We start from the raw sequence: 23,713 nt of genomic DNA, 5'->3' as shown, positions 1-23,713 counted from the left end.
CATCCTTTTCTACATAGATGATAACCCTACCTATTATTATTGTATCCGGCGTTTATGCATTTGTTTTGTTTGTTCAACATGTTCCCCAGACTTCTGGATAACCAACCAAGCATAATCGTCGTTTTCATGAATTCATTACTTTTCCTATATCTGCAAGAGTAATCTTCTTCCACTCATCATTTATAACTTTCCAAACCCCATCGAAAGCATAGCTCGCAGTTTGTCTATGAACGGCCCGTGGTCCATAATGTTAAATAAATGATGGACCACGGGCCGTTCATAGACAAACTGCGAGCTATGATCTAAAGTGGTAGCGCGTCTTAAATGAAGCCTTTATTTTAATAGTACAAATGGGAAAAAAATCCATGGAACTGGCATCAGGACTTTTTACTAGTGTCTCGCTTTTAGGAATGATGAATATCCCGAATTGTATGTACATACGTGCATATCCCACTAATTAATTAATTTTTGTACATATGTACACTTTTAGAAATCCGGTATCAAATTAGTACCACACAGTATTCATATATGACTCTACCAAAGTGGTATTAATTAATAATACCGTATGGTAATATCTTGTTATTAAACCTTTACCATGGAGTTAGCAACTCTGTACCCCCCGGTATAATTTTAATACCAAATTTAATACCCAGAAATCAATACCTGCGTGACTATACCGGATTTCTAACTGTGTATGTATGTACAAGTTACGTAGGCCCGTCTAACGGGCCCAACTTATGTAGATGAGTCTCTCGACAATCACTGTTCCGCAATAATATAAAATCTCGATTAGTGTAGATCATTAATTAACTTCAGCAATATCTATACATAATTTAACAGCGGAAGCGAAGTGCTTAAATTCTTCATCGAATATGCTATAAAATTGTCGGTATGCATGATTTATTTACTTTGTCATCCTCGCAACAATAACGTTCCTTCGGCTACTTAATAATTTCTAGTCGTTAAATATGTAAATAATTGCCACTAATCGAATGACAACCGATCAGTATACACAATTAACCTATACTAAGAATGCACACTAAAAATAAAGTATGTTAAGAAGCATTGAATTGCATAAACACTATGAAAAGTGTGCACGCTTGGCCAAAGATCTGAAAACCGAGACGAACAAAATTGTACATATTATTTACACAGATAGATTTGTATTTCGTATCAAAAACAAATTAAAAGGTCGTACCCCCAAAATCAGAGAATTGTTCAATGTCACATAATTGTTTAATGAAATTTCCGTTGGACACGTGGTCAAAAGGGTGTAAATACTTTGTAGCTACATAAATAGATGAATAGAACTATTAAGTAATTAATTGTTCATAAAATCCATATTAAATTAATTTACATTAAATAGAAAATTTAACAATTGATTAATACATCGAAATATGTACCTCCCGATTTAAATCGTCCTCCACCATCAATAATTCCTTGTCTTTGATAATCTTGGCAATTTTCTTGTCCTAAAAATTTTGTAAAATCGTGCCATGTTTTTGTCTTAAAAAATTCCTCCTTGTTCAAAAACTATGAATTGTCTACCTCTTCCGTCACGTCGGTCGCAGCCCAAATTTTTATTACAACCCGGCAAAGTGACCACAAACTGAAAAACGACATTTGTCCCAACACCACAAAGTATTTCGGACTCCAACTGAGCGTAACGCAAATGTAGAGGGTTGCGGACGTGTAATAAATTGAGAAAAGGATTGACAAAATTTGAGAAATGGTCAAATATCGGCCACACGACTCTGCTCGTGATCGCACCATTACAAGAAGCCCTTGCAAATTACGAAGTTGGACTTTATCAGAGAAACTAGTCGACTGAATTTGTTTGCGGATCTGAAATATAAAATTGTTCAGATGCAAAATTTAATAAAATTGTGGCGTACTTACGACAACGTCATATTCCCCATCGCTACTCATTTATCGAATTTGTCTATCCTAAAAAATTTGCTGTAAATAGCGGACTTTGCAAAATATTTCTTCACAAATTTCGTAATTTCTGACGGAGAGTTTGGGAAATAATTTTCGCAAGTACATATGTACGAAAAACATGCCTGCCTATCACCTGGGTAAACTTGTAACCCAAAATGCAATCCTTGTTCATAAAAAGTTTTCGAAATCTTTCCAAATTTCGCAAAAGTTCTGCTGATGTGATAAAATTTGCGAAGTTTGTAAAATATGGTAGATTTGTGAAAGTTTGACGTGAGTTTGCCTATTACACAAGTGTCTAATTTTAAGAACTGTTTGTATAATGCGAACCTCTGAAAAACATCCCTCAACACATTTCAGCAACAGTACAACTTTAATATCATCCAGAACATAGGCACCCGTTGAAATTAGACAGTAGAGTTGATGCAGTACGACATAAATGGGAAAATCCAGGACAAAACGTATATCTGAAATTAGAACTAAAACCGAAAATAATGGCACCGTTCCGATAAAATACGCGGTGGAAAATATATTCCGAAATTTGGTAATGTCCACGTTTCCATATTTCTGTTCCGAAAATGATCCCTGGGTTGGGTTCCAGTCATTCAGATACTTTACGAGTTGAGGCGTTGTCCACCACGAGATGAAGTATTCCATCGCGATGTGCAAAATGGACACGATTTCGGCGGAAGACAGCAACCCAAGGGTTAACGCGAGACGGGGAGATTTCGTGGTGCCGATCCAGGTTGCATTTCCATTAGCGACTACGGGCCAGCTACATATGTATTTAGGAAAACAAATTAACCTCTTGGCTTCCGATTTGACACAGTCTTAATTTTTCCCTAGACCCGCCAAAATTGTAAATAAATATGCAAAATGTTAAAACATTCGGTGCTAAAAGGTAAAAATTTCCATAGGAAAGCGTGACGTTTGTGCCACCTCTTCCAAAAATTTCAACTTTTCTGAATCTATGTACGCTGGGTTTAAAAGTGAAATTTTCAAGGTTTTTGAGTTTTCGGAACTCAGAAAATGTCCTTCACCAGTGAAAGAACTAGGTACTGAATGGTTAGCTTTTCATAAACTTTGACAAGCTACCCAAGAGGTTAATTAGCTAATTACGAAATAATTTCTGATAAAATAAATATGGACATACGTACGTACATTCCTCCTGTTGGAAAGTACTGATACCCGAGCGCACCAAATTGAAGTAGACCGATGGCCATGATGAACAATGACGCGATCGCGGAAACAAGTGGAGTCCACAGACTTTTGAGACATTTCCGACTGAAACTGTAGTCCGTGTAATTCCCGAAAGTGTTATATTCCAACGGACAGCGCCCCGTAATACGCAGGATGACAAATAAGGGTAAAAGTTGTTTTGTAAGGAGGGAAGGTAAAATTGACTTGGTTTCCAATTTTGAAAGCGGTCTGACGGTTTTCCCCATTTTTGGAATTTTTCTTTTAAGTGACCACATTATTTCTGACTGTATGTCTTAAGGATGCATTATGTTCGACGACTTCTCCAACTGAACAAATGGTGACTGGAATGATTAATTGATTAATCTATGTATGACTAAATAATTGTATTGACCATGTCAACAAAGTTATGTATTCGATGTGATGCACACTTAGCTAATTGTTTACTTTATTTTACTGAAGGGACATGAAGGGGAATGAGTGAAATGCATTATTTGTCAATTAACGATATTTGTCGCGATAATTGGCTTATAAGCTAGTGCTGAATCTTGCTGGGCAGTTTACTACTGGGCGGTGTATGGCTTTCAACCTATCAAGAAAAAATTACGTAAAATGTAAAAATCATTTAAATACGTATGTACCTATGTAGAAATATTGAAGTAGTATACCTCATTTAATTCTTGTCCAGGTGGAATTTCGACATGTAACACTCAACCTGATTTCGTCTGGTAGGACGGCAACTGAACCGATTTCGCTGATAAACAAGTATTAAAACTAATTGAAACCCACCGGGTTAACCTGCAGGATCCGTTATTGTGTTACCCGAAAAGGTGAATATCCCTATTTTAAGCAATTACCTGTAATCACCAATAAAGTTTGTCCTATGAAAGGAGTTTCCTACATTGCGATTGCTCAAAATGAATGCAGTCAGTTTGTAAAATTTTCATGAAGGGATCTCGGCGAATTGCAAAGGTGTGCATGCCAACTAATAAGAACAACACACAAATTACCCAGTTCCTCAATTAAGATAAATTGTGTGTGGCTATCTAACCATAACAGATAAATTACTGTTGTTCTTAATGGACAACTTGTCCAAACCATATGGGAATTTAACGTGTACATACGTGTTAAAATTTGTGCGTAAACGTAAACTCCCAATCTCCCTAATAACTCGCCATATTGATGGATTGATTTATTGAAGGCTTTTTGGGGCCTTTAGGCCCATAAAGGTACATGTATAATGCATATAGTACAAAGATTCGCATTTTTTTATAAAAAAAGAAAAATTGAAATAACAAAAGTGGTAATAAATTTTTAAGGTTGCGCACATATATACTGATAGATACGTGTGTATGTAAACAAGTGCAAATTACACAAATATGTATGTATATCTGCAACACCGCAGTTGTATGTACATACATTATTCACTTGCAGCCACAAGATTTAATCACCATATCCTTGTACTTTTTAATAGTTACGTTCGAAAGGTCATCATAATACTGAAATTATTCAAATGAAAACAAAAATGGTCACGATTTAATGTAAACCAACAAGTTAGGGTAGTATGTACATATATACGTAGAGTGAGCCCAATATACATACATATTAGTACGGGGTACGGACGCTTGCTACATAGCATAATCATGTGCAACTTTGTTTCTTATAGTAATTTTCTTATGAAATTTTCTGAATTTTACAGAATAAGTACTTATATTTCAAGATATCATAGATTTGTTTAGCCAAGATGCATGGTTTCAAAGCTAAATTACATGGAAATGAACACAAAAAAAGTTACTACACCCCTTCATAATTTTCGACTTCAACTTGTTTAAACTTATATACAGCTTTTGATTGGTATATACTCAATCACTTCCTTAATATATTTTTGGATCGACCAAATCCACCAAATTTTCTGTTGATTTCATTTCAATTTTTCACATCGAAGATGATGTCACCGCGTAAAGGTATCTTTTGATTTAAAACAACGATTGGAAATTGTGTGGCCTAATTTTGCATACAAATTTTCTACACTCTTAAAAATTTTCGCTTCGAATGGAGTAAAATGTCACTCCAATAGGTAGTCAAAGTGCTTCGACGCTGCCCGGAGTAATGCGTGTAGCAACTAGTCTGGAGTAAGCGTACTTACTCCACTCAGAGTTGTAGCATGCTCCAAATTATGCATAGGGCTTGAACGATACATAGTAAGATTTTACTCGATATGATGCAATTCTGCCCGATTCTAAGTAAAAGTGAACACGATTTTGAGTATATGGCTTACTCTGTCCGGGGCTCGCCTTACTAATTTAGAAGTTCAGTTAAAAACGGGGAAAAATATATTTATTTGTGTGAGTGCGATTTATTATTTCACAACTATTAAGTTTTACAATTCAATTACTTTCATAGGTAGGTTAAAAATAATATTACAGTGTAGCAAAAAATGTTTGAAATATTATTAACAGTAAAACAAGCTTTGAAACAGTTAAATATTCTGCATAATTTGTCCAATCAACGCCTGTACAACGGGTGGAAGATTTGATTGGCAAGGTTTACCAAATACACCGTGATAAATAAATAACCAATGGTTAAACGATTCAACTGGAAACGGAAGTGGCAACACGGTGAAAATCTTAGTCAATGAGTCAAAGGCTTTCAAAAATTTTGAACCGCATGGAATGGCAACCTTATGAATGATGATAAAAAATGAATCAAACTGCAGATCGGCCATAGTCCCCAGGGCAAGTAAAAACGGAGCTTGGTGTGTGTTCATCTTAAGAATTTCGGCTACATGAGTATTTTTCTGGCAAAAAGAAGATTGCATATTAATTAGAATGAGATTATACATAATTGCCCTAAGATTATAGTACAAACGATAACGCACCGGTTTTACAACAAACATGCTTTTGTATACGTCCAAGTCCGACGCTTTCAGAATCGACATGGTTTTCTTGGGGGGACGACCAGCGGCTTTTGCCTTACGTTTTCCTCTCGTAGTCACCATAGGCAGTTCTCCATCGTCAAACTGGTCCTCCAAGTTGTCGGATGCGGCCCGTCGGCCACACGATGGAAGCACAAACGGCAATACGCAATAAGCCAGTATTGTAACGTCATCTAAGGAACAAAAAAATACATAACTTTGAGTTAAAAATAATTATTTGGTAATAAAGTACCGGAGGACAGGTCATAACGACTCTTCATCACACCGAATTTTTTCAAGTAGTCGATTCCACTCTCTTCTGCATATTCCAGGATTTTTCGAGATACCCTTGGCCACCGGTCGTACATCACGAAGGCCAGTGCAGGATGACGGCAATCGAAATCTTGAGTTATCTATATATGTATATATTTTGATAAAGTAATCCTGTTAAGTTAACTCTTGCGTACTTTCATATAACATAATTTGTACATACCATCCCCTCTGTATCGAAAAGTCGAGGCATGGATACTACTAAATTATCCAGAATATCTACATTTACCGCGTTAAGTCGGCGTATCACTGTGCGACGTTGAAAAACGGTATTTTTCATTGCCGAGTCAACATCAGTTCCAAAATTCTGGCGAATATACTCCAGAATTCCTTCCTCCGGATCTGGATCATCTATATATTAACAGGGTATTACAATGACAGCAAAATTTGCAGAGTGTTTTGGCTACCAAATGGGCGAGAAGTCAAGTGGTCATTAAAGGTTATAAAGGTTAAAAAATCTCACCATCCTCGTCATCAGATATCCAATTCAAAACGGGCAAATCCAATTCGTTACACTTTGTAGCTGAAGTAGACAGAAGTTTTTTATCGGAGATTTTTTTTCGCTTATTTGTAAGCCTTTCCTCCAAAAATCCGCTCGCCGGGTTGCCATCGCTGCTACCCATGAACCACATCTGGTAACCGAGATGCTTGCGTCTGGGGTCCCCTAGGGCTGGATATTTTCCGACAAGATCTTTTGCCATTTGGTCCATTGCTTGCTTACTTGGGCTATAAACGGCGACTAATTGAATCAAATAAAATCTTTTATTGTTTGCCTGTAACGTACCATGTTCAAAGATTTTCAATGATAGCATCCACCAGTACTGCGGCGATGGTCTGACGGTCATCCTTAACCACCATTTTCTTGGCTGGGATCTTCTGAAATAGTATATGCTTCACTGCATCATTTTTTCGCAAAACCGCATCAATATCCTGCAAATATTACCCCCATTAAAAAATTGTATACGAAAAGCTTAGCAACCCAGAAACTTGCAACACTTGTCGAAGACTTACGAAATTATAAAATCGATGTTCATGTATGGGAGCGCTCTGAAATTGACGAAGCCAGATAATCGTATTGAGCACACAAAAAATATGGAAGAGAACAATGTACTTAAAATATTTAATTTAGTATTTATAACCGGGCTGGATTCCACTGGTCTTGTGAATGAGGAACCAGAAGTGGTGGCCAATTCTATGGAATCTGAAGTTGATGCAGTGGAATTTTGGCTTAACGGTTCGTTCTCTCTGATTACTTCAAGAAAAATCGTTTGACTTGAAGGTAGTTGCTAAATATAAAATAATACAAATTAATAAACTGAGCAGCTAGAAAATTTGGTTATTTTTCATTCGTACCTGATGAGTAATAGAAGATGATGGGGAGGATAATTCTGCCCTTTTGGATAGCAGAATGTCGGTTGGTAATCTTAGTCCTCGTTCAAGAAGTTCTCGGTTGCTTATCAATGAGGAAGTGAACAAACTTTGATTGTCGTCTTCGACGCGCTTGTCACAAAATAAATTATTATATTATATCAAAGTACTTAAAATTTATGTTAATTTAGTGGATTAGTTCGGTATTCATTTACGTCAGACCTTGGTAATAAAAATAAATTGAATTACTCAAACTAATTTAAATGGAACACTAATATATTCGTTGACATCATTGTCAAAAAACGAATGCATTGTGTATAAGGGCTGGTAATGCTTAATTGCATGCAGATCTACTAATCGAATTTTATTCGACTTACAAATTTGGTAGGCTGACAAATGTGTCACAAGCTTGCTAGAAAATTCGGTTACTATGAAAGTACAATCGTCGTCCTCTAATAAAATTCCTTCAATTTTCCCGAACTCTGGGAAAAGCGTGCAATATTTCAATATTACAAAACCTCCTACTCTAAATTCAGAATTATTGGATTCAACAAGATTTGATATTTTGATTATAGGATTTTCTTGGAAATGGAAATGATCAGCCACAAGCTCAGCATGCACAAAGTCATTCAACTGAATAAATTCGTATTTAGGGACTACGAATGTGCACGGTGAAAATACATTTTTTGAGATTAAAGAAAAACATCGCCCAAGCTGATGCCTATAAGCCAATGTTTTGGGTATATTCTTAAAATTGCACACCGTATGCGCTGTAGTTTTGAATACTTTGTGTCGAGCTTCGTAAGTCATGCTCCAGTACTGCCTTAGAGAACCGATTTGAACAATTGAACCTGAATAATGAAGAAGATGATGATGTTTAGGTTTCAGTTTTCGTTTGAATAATTCTTGATAATTACAACAGAATTCAGAAATAAGAGAGTCCAAGTAAATAAGGCCACCCTTCGTAATAATGTGCGAAAGAATTATGTCACAAATTTCTCGTAATAGCAAAAATAGTTTCCATACAGGATCATCGTGTGGCATTAAATCGCCAAGTATTAACGGTAAAGAGACGAGCAAACACAAATTTTGAGAAGCATTTTGTCCTGACTTTGTGTCACCCTTTAGCACTGAGGCTTTAATTTGAGACGGTTTACTTCTACGGAAGTGCCGTCCATAATCAAAGGATTCAATTCGATAATTCAGCTTATCCAAATTGAAACGCTTGTTTTTAATTCCTAAACTGATCATTAAATTGAGTAAATCAGGAACTACCCCTTCCAGTAGGTCGTGCATAATATCGAACACGAACACTTTCGTTACGTGGTGATATGGAAGTGAATTTATCACGGATTCAAAATTTATACCAGTAGCAGAAAGATTTCTAAATTCAACATCCTGATTATAATTCTCAATTGATCGCAATACTCCGGGGTTTTCGGTCACAGCGGTTTGACAATCATGCTTATGCATTTTACAACGCCTGCATGGATAATTGGCATTAAATCCCTCGGAAAAACCTAATATGGTGTGCAATCCTAAATTGTCACCCGATATTTGGGACAATGCAACTTTGATATTAATAGTTTTGCCATTGTGATTGAAATTTATCCCAGTTTCCCAAAGAAATAAAAGCTCTTTGACAATGATATTCATAACCGAGTTTGGAGATAATATCTTTAAATCCTCACTTTTAAGGGAACAGAGCAATATTATGTTTTCAATTGAACTATTATAATGACAAGGCATATCTTGGATTGAATAGTAAAAGTTTGCCAACTTATGTTTCCCATTTTTGGACCCCAAAGGATTAGCAACCTCAGCCTCGTCAAAGTATATATTTATAAAAATTACCTGAGATGGAAAGTTGGAATCGCGAAAAAACTTTCCATCTCGAAATGATGAAAATTTTCTCCCTGAATATGACTGTTGTTTGTCAAGTATGTCGTAAAAGCCTGGTTTCTGTAATAATTGGAAAATTGAGTCACGTATTGAAACATATTGAAGCTTAATTGGTCTGTAAACTTGTCGCTGGTTCCCAATTTTTAATGGAAAATGTAAATCTGTGTCCAAAACTATTTCTCGAGCAGGAATAAACAAATTTCCGTCAATTAAAAGCTTGTCTAACTTGTGTTTACTATCAAACGAAGAGAACACGTGAGCTAAGTTTTTAATTTGTTCAAGCTTAAATAACTTTTCACTTAATGTTTCGTTACTTTTTAATATTATAATGGATCTGCAAACAGCCTCTCCTAAGATCATTACGGTAAACTCCTTAATTAAAGTTAAAATCTCGTCTTTTGTGCTCATTGGGACCTTTCCTGAACGCAAAATTCCTGCAATCAATTTGAAAATTAATTCACGAAGTTCTTTGTTAATATCATTGTCGCAATCTTTTGTGAAACTTCGGTCAAGAAAATCTGCGTGAACTACTTTCATATTTTCAATTGGTGGATTTCTTTCCTCGTAATTTTCAGGGAGAAAATTTTCACTCAATAGCAACTTATGGAACTTGAAAGCATTTTTTAAATGGCTGATGTATGGCTTTCTTTGATATAAGCCACCACAATGAACACACCTATGTGAATCGGCTCCCAGTAATTTATGATCATTTTTTAAGTGATCAGAATACAATTTTAAAAGTTTAAATCTCTTTTCACAAACAAAACAAACATATACCGAACCAGACTGCAACTTATTTATTCCATTCCATATCAGAATCCGATCACCAAGGACTGGAACGACGTGGATGAGGTCATCTTTTTGAAGGTGTTGTAAAGAATCGTCGGTTAGATTGTTGTCTGTTAAAAAAACGTGCAAAACTAAGAGTTTTAACTTTAAAAAATGTAGAATGGAATTTAAAATAGATCTTACCTTTAAACAACTGACAGTATTTTCCAAGATTAAGTTGAGTTAACAATCTTTGAATCTCCGCATCACACATTTTGGAATTTTAAAAATAGGAATGTAAATTCCGGAATAAATGAGGGAAATGTGTAAATCTGGAATAGACTAATAAAGTCCAAAGTGCAAATCAAGAAGGGCGGGTGAATTGCGGTAGGCTTACTCGCAATGAAGTTCTCCTAACTTTAATGGGGGTAGATGTGGACTCATTTTTAAGTTATTGCCAAGTATGGTTTTTTCAGAGTTAGAAGGATCGCTTACTAGATTTAGAGCAACTGAACTTACTCTTAAAATACCTTCTTATTCTCGGTTTAGGGTTACATTCATTTTTACTTTTCGAGAAGTACGCTACATTTTTGAGAGTGTACTGAATTTACTTAGGTTACGTGTTTGGGTCTAGCATGGCAAAACTTTAATTCGACCTTTTCCAAATTAGACTTTGATAATCTGCGCGTTAGTGTGGGGACGTTGTCGTTTTGCAGTAACAAGTTTTTTCGGGGGCGCGTTGCCAAAAGGTTTGTAACAAATCATCATCAGAAGTACCGTTACACACTTGTAATGCCGATAAATTGCAAAATTCCGATTCAGTTTCAGGCCATTGACCCCCAAAATATAATACCGCCCCGCTATGCGTCACCGGTTTACATTGTGATATAGGTCTCATTATTCATCATATCAATTTCGGCGTCTTATATACATCTAAATTTCAATCTGTATCAGACTTAGTTAACTACTGTAGTTACTAGTTACTTGCAAGTTAGATTTGCCCCAGTCACTTAAATTGCCTTGTTTCTGGTCATTAATTGAAATAATTTTCTTCAGTTGCTCGATGCAATGGTCGTTTCCTAGGATATTTAATTCTGCAGGACGAACCCTAATAGTCGGCCTGAACTCCTGGACAATGTAACATATTAGAAAAAAATTAAATGAAATAATTTTGAAAGAAATTCGAAAGAGGAGTGACGAATTACGTTAGGGGTGTCATTATTTTTTTGGCGTGTACTTTTTTGCTTATATTATTTGCATTAAGACGGCCGAAGCCCAAGAGATTAATATAAAAGTGTTTATGGTTTTTGGAAACCCAATCGATTTTACTGTAAAGTGCGGAAAATTTCATAAGAAAATTACCATCCGAAACAAAGTTACATACGATTATGTAGCAAGCGTCCTTACTCTGTACTACATAATATATTGGGGTAACTGTACGTATGCACATATGTACATGTACATATACATACATACCAGCATGGGAATAGAACCCAGCTTCACGGGTGAACCGGAAGGCTTTGGATATTCCATGGGGTAATCTAAAGAATTGAGAATAGCATATGATTTTGTTGCTAGTGCATTTGTCATGCATCATTTTTAAGTACTTGTGTGAACTAAGGTGGAGACGATTGCATGATTTGTTGCATTCATGCTAGTGAAACAAAATAAATGCACTGAAATATTGATTCGTATAAGTGCGGTAGCATTCTTTACCTCGCTGTTAAGGGGAAAGAGCACTCTCCGTGACAGTAGTAGGCAATGAATCCATCTGCATTAATAAATACGATACGAGTTCAAAATCGGGTTAAGTGAAAATGGTATTAATGAATATTACTGGTATGAATATTAATGGCATTAATGCAAACCCAGTTAAATTATTAGAACCAAACTTTCCTGGAGCAATGATCCAATCTTTCAACCCCAAATCTTCAAAGTTGACGTACAACGTTCCCATTTGACAGTTCTTTGGTGGATCAAATACATCCGGAAGATCATACTCTCTGGCATTCTTCGTCTTTCTGGTTCCAATTCCTCTCACAGTTTCGGTTTGTTTGTTTGTTTGTTTAGCCTTTATTTCACGTGTCATTCAACCTATCAGTACAAAATTAGACTGGTCTCCCTAGGGTGACACGACTGATCACAATAAAATCAAACCATATATTTACGCATATTGATTAACTAATTACTAAACTTAACTAAACCTTAATTTAAATCATACTAGGACCTCTTCTCTATTAACCACTGATTTACAGATTTTCTAAAGCTCAGGTTCTTATCATTAATATTACAAAACTCGCGTGGAAGAGAATTCCATAATTTTGAGGCCGAATAACTGAACGAATTTTGATACATCGATGTGTTGTGCTTCTTGACTGAACAGAGGCTAGAATTTCTTGTCACCATGCTACAATTATTTGCATGAGGGGAAAATAATTCTTCTAATGCTGACACTCTGCACCCATATTTTCTAGCTTTATAAACAAACCAAACTGAGAAAAAGCTAAATCTCTCGGAAACCGTTAGTAAATTATGTTTCTCCAAGAGCAGAGTGAAGTCAATGGATTTGAATGCTTTGTCGCATTCCTGTCGAGCCTTTCTGGCTTCGCTTGACGACAAATCTGCCCAGAACCTTTTATGTTTGTATTTGTTAGTTTTTGGATAATAATAATTTGCAAGTACACTCCGGGAACTAAAACGTGGACATGTGCCATTTTTCGAAATTTCTCATCTGTCGTTGAAACTATTACTTAATGTTTTTTGGTATAAAGTGCTATGACGATTATTTGTCTTCTCGCCAAGTTTTATGTTTGCTCATATTGTGACAACTTTGTAAAACGCAAAACTATGAAATTCAGGTGGGAACTAAAACATGGACACTTCTTAAAAAATCTGTTGCCAATTTTTATAGTCAGAAGATTTATCCCGGATATTTTTCATTTTCGTAAGTAGTAAAATACTAAGGATGTTAAGTAGTGCTTGGTGCAAATTCAGTTTGTCCTTAAGACGGTATGCCATGGCGGAGGGAAAATATCTCGATCTGTTGCAGATGGAAAGAATCGAAGCCTTATTCCAGGAACGGTGGAGTATTTCGCACATTGCGAAGTATTTGAATATCAGTAAACACTCCATAACGAATTTCAAGGTCAAGGGACTTGTTTGCGGTGGACTAAAGGAGCCAGGACGCATGCCAAAAATTGCAAAGAGGTAGAGATCCATCATTTTTCTGCGCTTTTGCAACTCATTTATCACTTCAAACCAGATAAAAGCAGAATTTAAACTTACATTGTCTTGGCGGACAGTTAGTAATGTCCGTTCGGCTTGCCCCACCTTCACCAGACGAATTGTGAAGATGAAACCGGTGTTGTTGCAATAGCAAAATGATGCGAAATTTCGTTGGGCGAAGAATCGAATGACCTGGACTACAAAATGGGAAAGCGTAGTCGTTAGTGACGAAAACCGATCGACCTTGGATGGGCCCGATAGTTATATGTACAATTTCCATGATATTCGCAGAGAAGACCTCACATGTACCCACATACATAATGGTGGGGGGAGCGTCAGGATTTGGGCGTTCATAGTCCAGGAATAATGTCCGAAATCGTATTCGTTCCAATTACACTGAACTTGGATGGCTATCAGAACATCTTGGGACAACATTGACTTCATGAAACCAACATTGTAGGAAAAAAATGGCAACTCCGACAAGATTATGCCCCTTTCCGTGCATGCAGACGATCAATAAAATGGTTTCAATTTGACAAAATTGATGTTCTCCCGTTACCAATGAGAAACTCAGATTTAAATCCTGTCGAAAATATTTAGGAATACGTATTACGTCAGGTTTACCCAAATAATTGGCAGTATTCCGATGTAGCCGATCGTAAACCAACAATCATTGCCGCATGGGTTCCGTGGCAAACAGCGTTATCCATAAACACGTGGGGTTGATGAGAAACCGAATTTTTGATTTTATTCATAGAAATTGAAGTTATACTAAATATTACTGTGAGAATTCATGGAGAAAATTAGAAGCAAACAGCAGAAATTGCATAAATTCCAAAAATGTCCATGTTTTAGTTCCCATCTGATTTTAGCATATTAGTTGATAGTAGCTCTGTCGCTGCTCCAATTTGTATGAAAATTTGTGCCAAGATTACCCGTTACCTTGGCACTAAGTGACAAAAAATTCAAACCCATAGTCTGAGAAACCGCCAAGATATTTCGAAAAATTGAACATGTCCACGTTTTAAGTCCCGGATTGTATCTTGCGTGTAACTCTTTGCAGCCGGTCAAAGTCATTCTGGCGAGTTGCTCCCCATACAATTAGGCTATAATCTATAAGACAGTTAATATAAGCATTAATTAACGTCAGTACATTAGGGGCAATATTTTTTCTGATTTTACAAATTAGTCCGGCGTTTACACTGATTTTTTTGTAAACATGGTCAAAATGACGTTTGTACGTTAAATATTCATCAAAATACAAACCCAAATATTTAAAAGTAGACACTCTTTCCACAACATTATTATTAACTGAAATGTTTACAATTTCCGTACTTGGTTTTGCTCCGGATTTCCTAGAAATCATAAACCTTGTCTTCGAAAAACTAACGGGAAGACCAACCGAATTACACCATACATCGAGTCGAGTTAAAATTACTTGCATACGTTCACATGCGGCCTCTAAGTTGGTGGCCTCAAAATATATGACCAAATCATCGGCAAAAGCTAGGAACTTGCAATCTCTCAGCACACCTGCGACCTTATTAAAAAACAGAATATATAGGGCCGGACCGTTAACCGTACCTTGCCCTATTCCACGGTTATCAAAGTATGTTGTCGACCTATACTGACCTAATTGTATAATAAATTGCCTATCAGATAAAAAACTAAAAATAAGTAAAACTATTCTAGCACTAAGTTTAAAAATTCTTAAGAGATCTTCGATTAATAAACAATGCAAAATATTTGTCAATAAAACAGGCTATAACTATTGTGTTACGTTTGTCGAGAGCTGTGTACAAGTCATTCGTAAAAACTGCATGGGCTGTTGTGCATGATCGACCAGATCGAAAACCATGTTGGTTATCGATCAGCAGGCCCTTTCCTTCAACATGCAACATTAAACGCGAGTTAATCACATACTCAAAAAGTTTGCTCAGGTTCGAGAGAATTGGAATAGGACGATAATTACCAGCGTCTGTAATTGAGCCTTTCCCCTTATAGAGCGGGATAACAACAGCTTTCTTAAAATTAGTTGGGGTTGACCCTGACACAAAAAAAACAAGAAAATAAAATTGATAGGGGTATTAAAATATGAGGTAGCAGATCTTTTAATGCTGCAGTGGGTATAAAATCCGAGGGCGAAGACTTCCATTTCATTCGAGAGGAAAACTTCGCCAACTCGTCAACTAAAGCAGTACAATTAAAAGAGTCATCCTCATCGATAGCTTGATGTTTCACCGATTGCAGCAAACTATCTCTTACTTCCGGTGGAGTTAAGTCCGGGACTACAAACGATTCGGCTAAAGCTTGGGATTTTTTTAAACTATCAGATTCAAGGCTATCATTAATTTTTAAAAATGAAATATCAGCACTGCGTTTAATATCCCTACCAGATAGTTTATAGTAAGTTTTCCAAATTGATGCTGAGTCATCAATCTTATCAAAGTTTTGAAAGTAATAATTCTTCCTTTCTTTTGAAACCCTACAAGCTACATAATTTCTGAGCTTTCTATATTTTTTCAATAAATCAGGAGATGGGTTTGATTCGTACTCTGATTTTAACGAATTTCTTTCGCTAATTAGCGAGAGAATTTCGTTTGTCATCCAGCATGGAGACTTTCCTTTAATTCGTTTTTTCTTTTCCGGAAAAAATTGATCTAAGGCAAAAGTCACAACATTTTCAAAGGATTCTAAATTAGCATCACTAGATTTGCTAGCATTAACTCCATCCCAATTTATTTTACTTATGTACAAACCAATATCTACCCAGTTGACATCTTTAAAGGATCGATAAGTTATTAATTTGGAGGGAACCTTATCTTTTTTGTATGAGCTAACACAAAACGTGGCACAATGGGCTGAAGTTGTCAAAGAGAAAACACCAGATTGTTTGATCCTTTCTAGGAAAGTTGTAAAAATAAGGTCAATTAATGTTGACGTAGTCGAAGTAACAGGCGTTGGCTCAGAAATCACCAGCTTATAGCTGAATTAACTGACAAGGCTAACTAATGAGGAGGAAAATTTGTCTTTGACATTAAGATCAATGTTGAAATCCCCCAAAATAATCGACTCTACGTTGTCACGCTCAATTTGAAAGAGAAGAGATTCAAATGAACGAACAAAACTGGATCTTAGTGAATCAATTGGAGGACGGTAAATTAACACCACGATAATGGATTTGTGGAAGGGGGGAAATACTTGAATACAATTCACCTCTACTTCTGTCGGAAAAGTTACTTCATAATTTAAAGGTAAGAAACTAAACCCGTCCTTGATATAAATTAACGAACCACCACCGCCTCGTCCCTGTCTGTCAAATCGTACAATAGAATATCCTGGGACATTTACATACGAGGTGGGGATCGAATCGTCAAGTTTACTTTCATTAATACAAAAAATCGTAAAATTCTCGGTTTCCAAAAAGTGGCGAATTTCGTCCCTCTTACCCCATAAGCTGTTGCAGTTAAGCTGCCCAAATTTCAAGCCCTCAACAAATTTAGGAATCGGGACAATACTTGGAAAATTAGTATAGTTAGTATAATTTGCAGGACTAACAGATTCGTCGTCTTCACCCGGTAAGGGCTCTTCATAAAACGGAAAGGTTTGCAGAATAGGTGTAGCGATCGATTGCGGGTTATCGACACAAATGGGGCATGCCCAATTCGCTTTGAAGATCGTCCAATTCTTGGGGGGAACTATAATCTGAAGGCAGATCCGGTGCGAAACTTCACCACAACTTTGACATTTAATTTTGTTTTGCTGGGGTTTAAAAGACCCGTGACATGATGAACAGTTGAGGCGCATCTCGAAATAAAAAACCGAACAGCCATTAATAAGGGAATGATAATATAACGTTAATAAATAAAACAAGATCAAATCAAGATTTTAGTTTTAGTTGTAGTAGGCTCCCTCGGTGACCACATTGTGTGGTATGAGAATGACGACGACGATGACGAGACGACGACGATGATGAGACGACGACGATGATGAGACGACGACGATGATGAGACGACGATGATGAAATGAGGTCCCAGCAACAACGATGGTAACACGATGATGGCGCCGAAAGTGCCAAACTCAGTGCCAAATTGTTGAACTCCACATCAGTAAATAACGGGGATAATGGGAAGAAAAATGGTTAGTGATGTACATAACAAATTCTGATCAGGAACATGTCAAGTGAATAAGTTTAGACTTGCCTGGCGCTGAGCCAGGCGGGTGTGGCAGCCGTTTAAACCAGAGGGTTCAAGCTCCACCATAATCTAAAGGGCGCAGGGCCACACCCGAGACTTTAACTCTGAACGAGGTCACTTGCTGTATAATAGGTATACGGGGAAGTTAGACGAGTCCACTTTATTTATTTAGAGGGGAGTCCATTCCGTACAGGAGTTATTAATTTAAAGTCAATTAATGAGTTATAATCGCATCCCCGGAGGAAATTTAAGATGTTGTGTTGTAGGGGGCACCGAGGGTGTACGTTTGGTTAGGATTTAATAACATATGAGCTATTTTATAATTAAATTTTTAGTATTTAATATTTATTAATGAGAGCAGATGTGGACGGCTGCTACCCTCGCTCTTCCCCATGTTATTGAGCTTTTTCAATAACATGGGGTTGACCGAGTTACTCGAGAGTGGCGACGACGGCGATGTAATTTCTCCGCCTTGTGTGAATCAAGGCTGTCTAGAAAGGCAACGAGGAATGTTTGGTGTTCTTCTGGGTCCATTATTGTAGCCAGGCCGGATTTCGGCGCGGGGACCTCGTTACCTGGAATCAGCAAATTAGGTGTTACATTGTGCAAGCTGGTTTTACTAATGGTAGAATCTACATAATCAGTAAAACCAGTCTGTATCTAATCATTAGATAAAGACGGGAAGTGTAAATCTTGGGATTTATTTTAAATACATATATGTAAAAGTTAAGTCAAGGTGAAATTATAAAATTCTAATTTATGTATGTATGCTTTTAAATTATATTAGCACACATTGGGAGTACAATTATGTAACTGTTGAGGAAAGGGTAGCTTAAAAATACTACTGATCCTTTGTACAATCTACCCTATTTAACCGAGAACTTGTGCCGTGAGGGTCAGCGAGAAAAATAAAACAGGGATACGTGCATAAGTATTTGTTGCATAGAGAGAAGTTCTTATTGTACTTTAAATATGTACTGTTCTCTGAGAGAACAATATTTCCTGTGAAAAAAACTAATGCAAGAAATTAGGCGAACAAATTGTTTTCATTCAGTTGCATGTAACTGCAAGAAATTGGCGTCAAATAGAGGACAACCTCTAGAATTACATAAGTGTAAATAGTACGAAGGACTATTTTGAAGCAATGTCCATGGAATTTTATCTTAAAAGCGAGACGTGTGTAGCAATGACAATTTAAACATGTGGCTCTTAAAGGTAAACATCCTAACCCAATCCATCACTTAATTCGATATCTCACAATGCGAAGGTGTCAGTGGGTTACCTCATATTTCGACCGGACCAATTTTAATATGTTTATGGTCAAGAATAATTAGATACGTGCTCGGGTGTTCGGGTGAATGCGCTAATTTAAATAAGTTATGAAGAGCCAAAGTTTGAAAAAAATGCCTGATTTTTTTCAATGCCTGATAAAAATGCCTGATAAAATGCCTGATAAAACCGTGCGGGAGGTCACAAATTTTCACTCCTTTACTTCTCTCGCAACTTGTGAACATGTTTTCACACTTTTTCACTTTATATGATATTGTAGTTTTTACTAAGTGCATTTTAAACCGATTTTAAACTTTTAAATCCATGTTTGAAAAATTCTTGCCATAGAAGTAATGTCTTTGGCTGTTTTGATTGAGTGGTATTTAATCAAGTTTCATTTGAAACGAATTCGGAGTTGATCGGTTGAGAAATGAGAAAGTTTTCCTGGTGGCATCTGCGAGTGGTTAGGCAGCTAATAATGCTTGGCTATCATTACGTTAAACTACTCGGTTGCTACTGGCAACCAAAGCTTCGAGGATCACTAAACTGAATTGCTTAAGATCACTTAAAAACATGTAAATAAAACAATTATAAAAAACACACTTAGTTGAGGCGCTACTAAAAGCTGGATACGAAGACATTTTTTAAATACCACCATTAATCGCAGATAACATTTATTTCCTATTTTCAACTTTGCATCACCGTTGGTAATTTGTGTTACATTAGTGGTTTACAAGTCCATCACTTTTAATTTTCCCAAATGTTTATTATTTGTTGGGTTATTGTGTGAAATTTATTGTAACGTGAGATGAGCAAAATAGTAGTGTAATTAAACATTTACCAACAAGGAAGCAAGGCAGTTTGAGTCACCAATGGTGACTTACCATGGCAGCCGTGTCCTTTTCGACCCTCCTTAAAGGACGCGGAGCTACATCCCCAGAAACATCACACATTCCAGGGAAGTCCCGTGAACTGTATTTTTGGGACATTTCTATATCCCAAGGAGTTCCCTAAAAGGACAGAATTTTTCGACGGAACTCGTCTGGTCTTCCCTGACAGTGCCTATTTCGCTCGATCTGGAACTAATCGGGAAGTTCCGAAAGAATTCCGTAGTATGTTGCAAAATTCCAAAGTATGAATTCCCATCGAACTCCCTAGGACGACATCTAAATAATTTCTCTCGGGCGGTACTTTTAAAATTTTAAATTATGCATTTATTTATTTCACAACTACTTTTTCGGATAAATATATAACAAAAAATTCCGTCAAGTAAATTTGGTTAAATTATTATGTATCTTGGGTGCCTGTTTTTTTTGTCTTGAGTTTTAGACGGTCAGATGCGTGCTTAAACCATCCTTGGACTGCTTTCTCAATTTTTTCTTCGTCACCATCCAAGTCCGTGCGAGATAGAACGACGCCTGGAAATAAATAAAATAATTAATGATACGATAGACCTGACGCGATGTATGCTTGTCCGTTGCATACATACTTTTCATCGTTCCATAAACTTTTGTTGTTGAGAAATTGTGATTTCCCTTCATCCCGCAAAGACTAAATTTGATTGCCAATTCTTCTGATAATATCTTCACCATTATCCTACCCATCATATCACCAACTGAAGATCCACCAGACAAATATAGAAATCGTTTCTATAATAATTTGAGAAATTGAATAATTAGTTTTTGTCTTAACCATATGAGAGTGAAATAAAATTTAATAAAATAATACAAATGATTTGGACTCGGATTCTGGAGACGCATCAAAATTTTCAAACTCGGTTATTGAACATAATGGAGTTGGGAGTGGATGAGTTTCGTTTGACGCTCCCAAATTATTTTCGATGGCAAGAGTGTACTTCACACTTTTCTTATCTTGCACCAGAGTTTGAAGCATAGCTAGATAGTTGATTAACATATTTGTGAACTATAAATAATTATTTCAACATTAAAGTAGAACACTTCGTTTGTTACCCAATGTTGTATTCCGTTCCTTGGCCGTTTCATCAATGTGGAAATCGAATGGTATTGGAAGTAATTCAGCGCGATTTTTAGCTTGACTCGTCAAATCATTCGAATTACCAGCAGCTTCAACGCTCTCGTTAGCTATGGAGCGACAAAATATTTAACATATTTGATAAGGCCTGAGAATCACTAAGCTATATTCGCACCGACACATCCAGGATCACGGGGAATAATAAATTGTGGATTGTTGCCATCGCCCAATGTCATTTCTTCTGTATTACCTGACAAGTTTTGTTAAAAAAGATTTGTAAAACTCCGAAATTATCATTTTTCACACATTTAACTAAGTACAATCTTGCAACACAAGTGAAATTTTACCAGTTGAATGGTCCACGCATATCAACGTCGGAAATTCTGACAGCTTTGATGTCGATCCAATATTTTTTTCGGTGCTTGTGAACTTTGCCTGGGGGTTTGACCGGTGCTTTCGAATCATTTCTCGATCATCCTCTGACTCAGAGCTCAAATCTGACAGTAACTCGTGACCTCGGAGATTCTTGGCTGCATCTTCATATGTACCTGAGGTTTTCGAAAAATCCTAAATTAACTGGTATGGTAAAAACGCTTAATTGGAGTTAAATATAAATATGTAGACATACCATACTTCTTAATTATTCTTCCCACACATTTGCTCCAGTTTTGCTGCGGAACTTTCTTAGATTTAACAAATGTAGTAGGATTTTTCACGGGTGGCCACCAGTATTTACCACTTTCTTCATCCAGCCATGTGTCCGGGACAATTCCTATTGTTTTTCCGGCTTTATCCTCGAACTCGAGAACCAGGAACATATTTAATCAACTTGAACTGTGCAATAAGGGAAAGGAAATGAGATATTTATCCTCGGAGAATACTTGACATTTGCATAAAATGTCGGACAACTTTATAACTTTGAGATCACTATTTTCACTGAAATGTTGGAATTTATAAATTCGAAGAACCACTGAGTCACAGGTTTCGCAAAATAGGTTTTCTTTCTCTGATGTTTCTACCACAAAAAATACGTACTCAGAATCTGCCGGATTAAAACATATGTTTTTAACTTGACACAAAGAAAATATTTTTGTGAGAATATAAGAGTCTGCAACTCTATCTGTTCGAATAGTACACAAATTAATCTTAGCACATTTGTACTCCTGTCCATTAAATCCAACTAAATGTGGCCCTGAACGATGAGATCTTGAAAATGGAAATATGGGGGAATTATTTTTACGATACACTCGTTTACGTTCCAGGCCATGAAGTACTTGAATAAGTGGCTTGTTGGGCGTGCGAACCAACTTTTTTATTTGAAATAAATAATTTTCAAATTTAAAGGCGCTATATTTATCCACGGGTCCAAGGTTTTTGCAATCTAATGCTACATGCGTTAGAGCATGCACGTTATAGGAAATCTGGTGTTTACCGTATAGGATCCCGAAATTTCTTACGAAGAACAGAAGCAATTGACTGGCGTAATCATTAAATGTTAAATGAGTCGATTCACCGGATAAAAGTGAAATGCTAACAAACAAACACATGAATAACTTGTAGTCATCATCAGAAACAATGTTTTTTAGTACAACAGGCCCAAGATACATCAAAAATTGACGAAATTCTGTAGCCTTCCATCTGGCTAAATCACTCAAACCTCGGGGTTTTCTTGAGAACTCGGACACAACTTCACTAGATTTTAACACTATTAACTTTGAGAGGTCCTTTATTTTGCTACTTGCTAATTTATGTGGACCAGGTTTTCCATCTACCCAGATATGAATAAGTTTCTTTACTACCCCAAGAGTTACCAGGTGCATATACTCACAGGGGAAATGTTTAATCATATCTAACCCTGGAAGTTCCTGTAGTATCGATGTTCCAAGGTGATGCTCAGGATTAGTTTTCTTTCTAAAATTTGAATCACTCCTCAGTCGGCATTTCATGTCGGGGAAAGACATGCGATTTTGGTCGTAGTTTCCTTCGACCTCACATTTGTCACCCAAAGTATCCAGCATGACCCTTCGAAAACTTTATCAACGACTTGGCTGGTACATCACAAACGAAACAATTAATGTGCATTGATATATTTACGGCACTTAGCTCGGCTTTCACTTGAATGAATTCATCCACAAATTCCCTCAAATACTCATTCACATTTTGTGGCTTTTGTTTCCCAAAGAAAAGTCCTATGACAAATGGGGCACAGGAAATGTCTGCAAAGTATCCAAGGATCGGCCAAAATGAACTGTTTGTACTTTTATAGACTGGCAATCCATCGACACTGACTTGCAATTTTAATATTTGACCCTCACAAGGATTTAGTTCTAACACAGCATTTTTTAAACCTAAGTGCACATACTCCCCACCCTCTATAGACTTTACGTTTGAGAATTTTGAAACAGGGACAAGCGACCTACAGTCCGAAGGAAAATTATTGAAACATGAATGCAGTTTCAAAATTTTAAGCAACGAGGTAAATTGATGTTGGCTAACGTTTGTATTTGTTGCCCACATTTTGAGTTCTGAGAGATCATCATATTCATCATCACAGCCACTTTCACTTTCACTGTCAGAACTGTCAACTTCCCAATAATTAAAATTGAACTCAGGG

At 36.6% G+C, this 23,713-nt stretch overlaps 3 protein-coding genes across 3 annotated transcripts; all 3 read right to left on the bottom strand.

The window, feature by feature from the left end:
• Positions 1 to 899: 899 nt before the first annotated feature.
• LOC118433465 lies at positions 900 to 2,705 on the bottom strand. Its single transcript, XM_035845406.1, has 4 exons — positions 1,549 to 2,705; positions 1,404 to 1,472; positions 1,199 to 1,288; positions 900 to 1,112 (listed from the first exon to the last, which is right to left on the bottom strand). The coding sequence occupies exons 1-4, from the start codon at positions 1,771 to 1,773 to the stop codon at positions 1,056 to 1,058; spliced, it is 441 nt and encodes a 146-aa protein (XP_035701299.1). The 5' UTR covers positions 1,774 to 2,705; the 3' UTR covers positions 900 to 1,055.
• Positions 2,706 to 4,559: 1,854 nt separating this feature from the next.
• Positions 4,560 to 20,096, bottom strand: LOC110862275 (protein 60A). The gene is made up of 6 exons (XM_022111455.1): positions 19,992 to 20,096; positions 12,305 to 12,488; positions 12,134 to 12,188; positions 12,025 to 12,071; positions 11,894 to 11,958; positions 4,560 to 4,634 (listed from the first exon to the last, which is right to left on the bottom strand). The coding sequence occupies exons 1-6, from the start codon at positions 20,094 to 20,096 to the stop codon at positions 4,560 to 4,562; spliced, it is 531 nt and encodes a 176-aa protein (XP_021967147.1).
• LOC118433468 lies at positions 7,175 to 11,002 on the bottom strand. The gene is made up of 5 exons (XM_035845409.1): positions 10,622 to 11,002; positions 7,733 to 10,548; positions 7,519 to 7,665; positions 7,391 to 7,426; positions 7,175 to 7,309 (listed from the first exon to the last, which is right to left on the bottom strand). The coding sequence occupies exons 1-2, from the start codon at positions 10,689 to 10,691 to the stop codon at positions 7,997 to 7,999; spliced, it is 2,622 nt and encodes an 873-aa protein (XP_035701302.1). The 5' UTR covers positions 10,692 to 11,002; the 3' UTR covers positions 7,175 to 7,309; positions 7,391 to 7,426; positions 7,519 to 7,665; positions 7,733 to 7,996.
• Positions 20,097 to 23,713: the final 3,617 nt, after the last annotated feature.

This window comes from Folsomia candida, unplaced genomic scaffold, assembly GCF_002217175.1.
Source record: "Folsomia candida strain VU population unplaced genomic scaffold, ASM221717v1 Fcan01_Sc053, whole genome shotgun sequence".
Lineage (NCBI taxonomy): Eukaryota > Metazoa > Arthropoda > Collembola > Entomobryomorpha > Isotomidae > Folsomia > Folsomia candida.
This window is presented reverse-complemented; position numbering and strand designations above follow the sequence as displayed.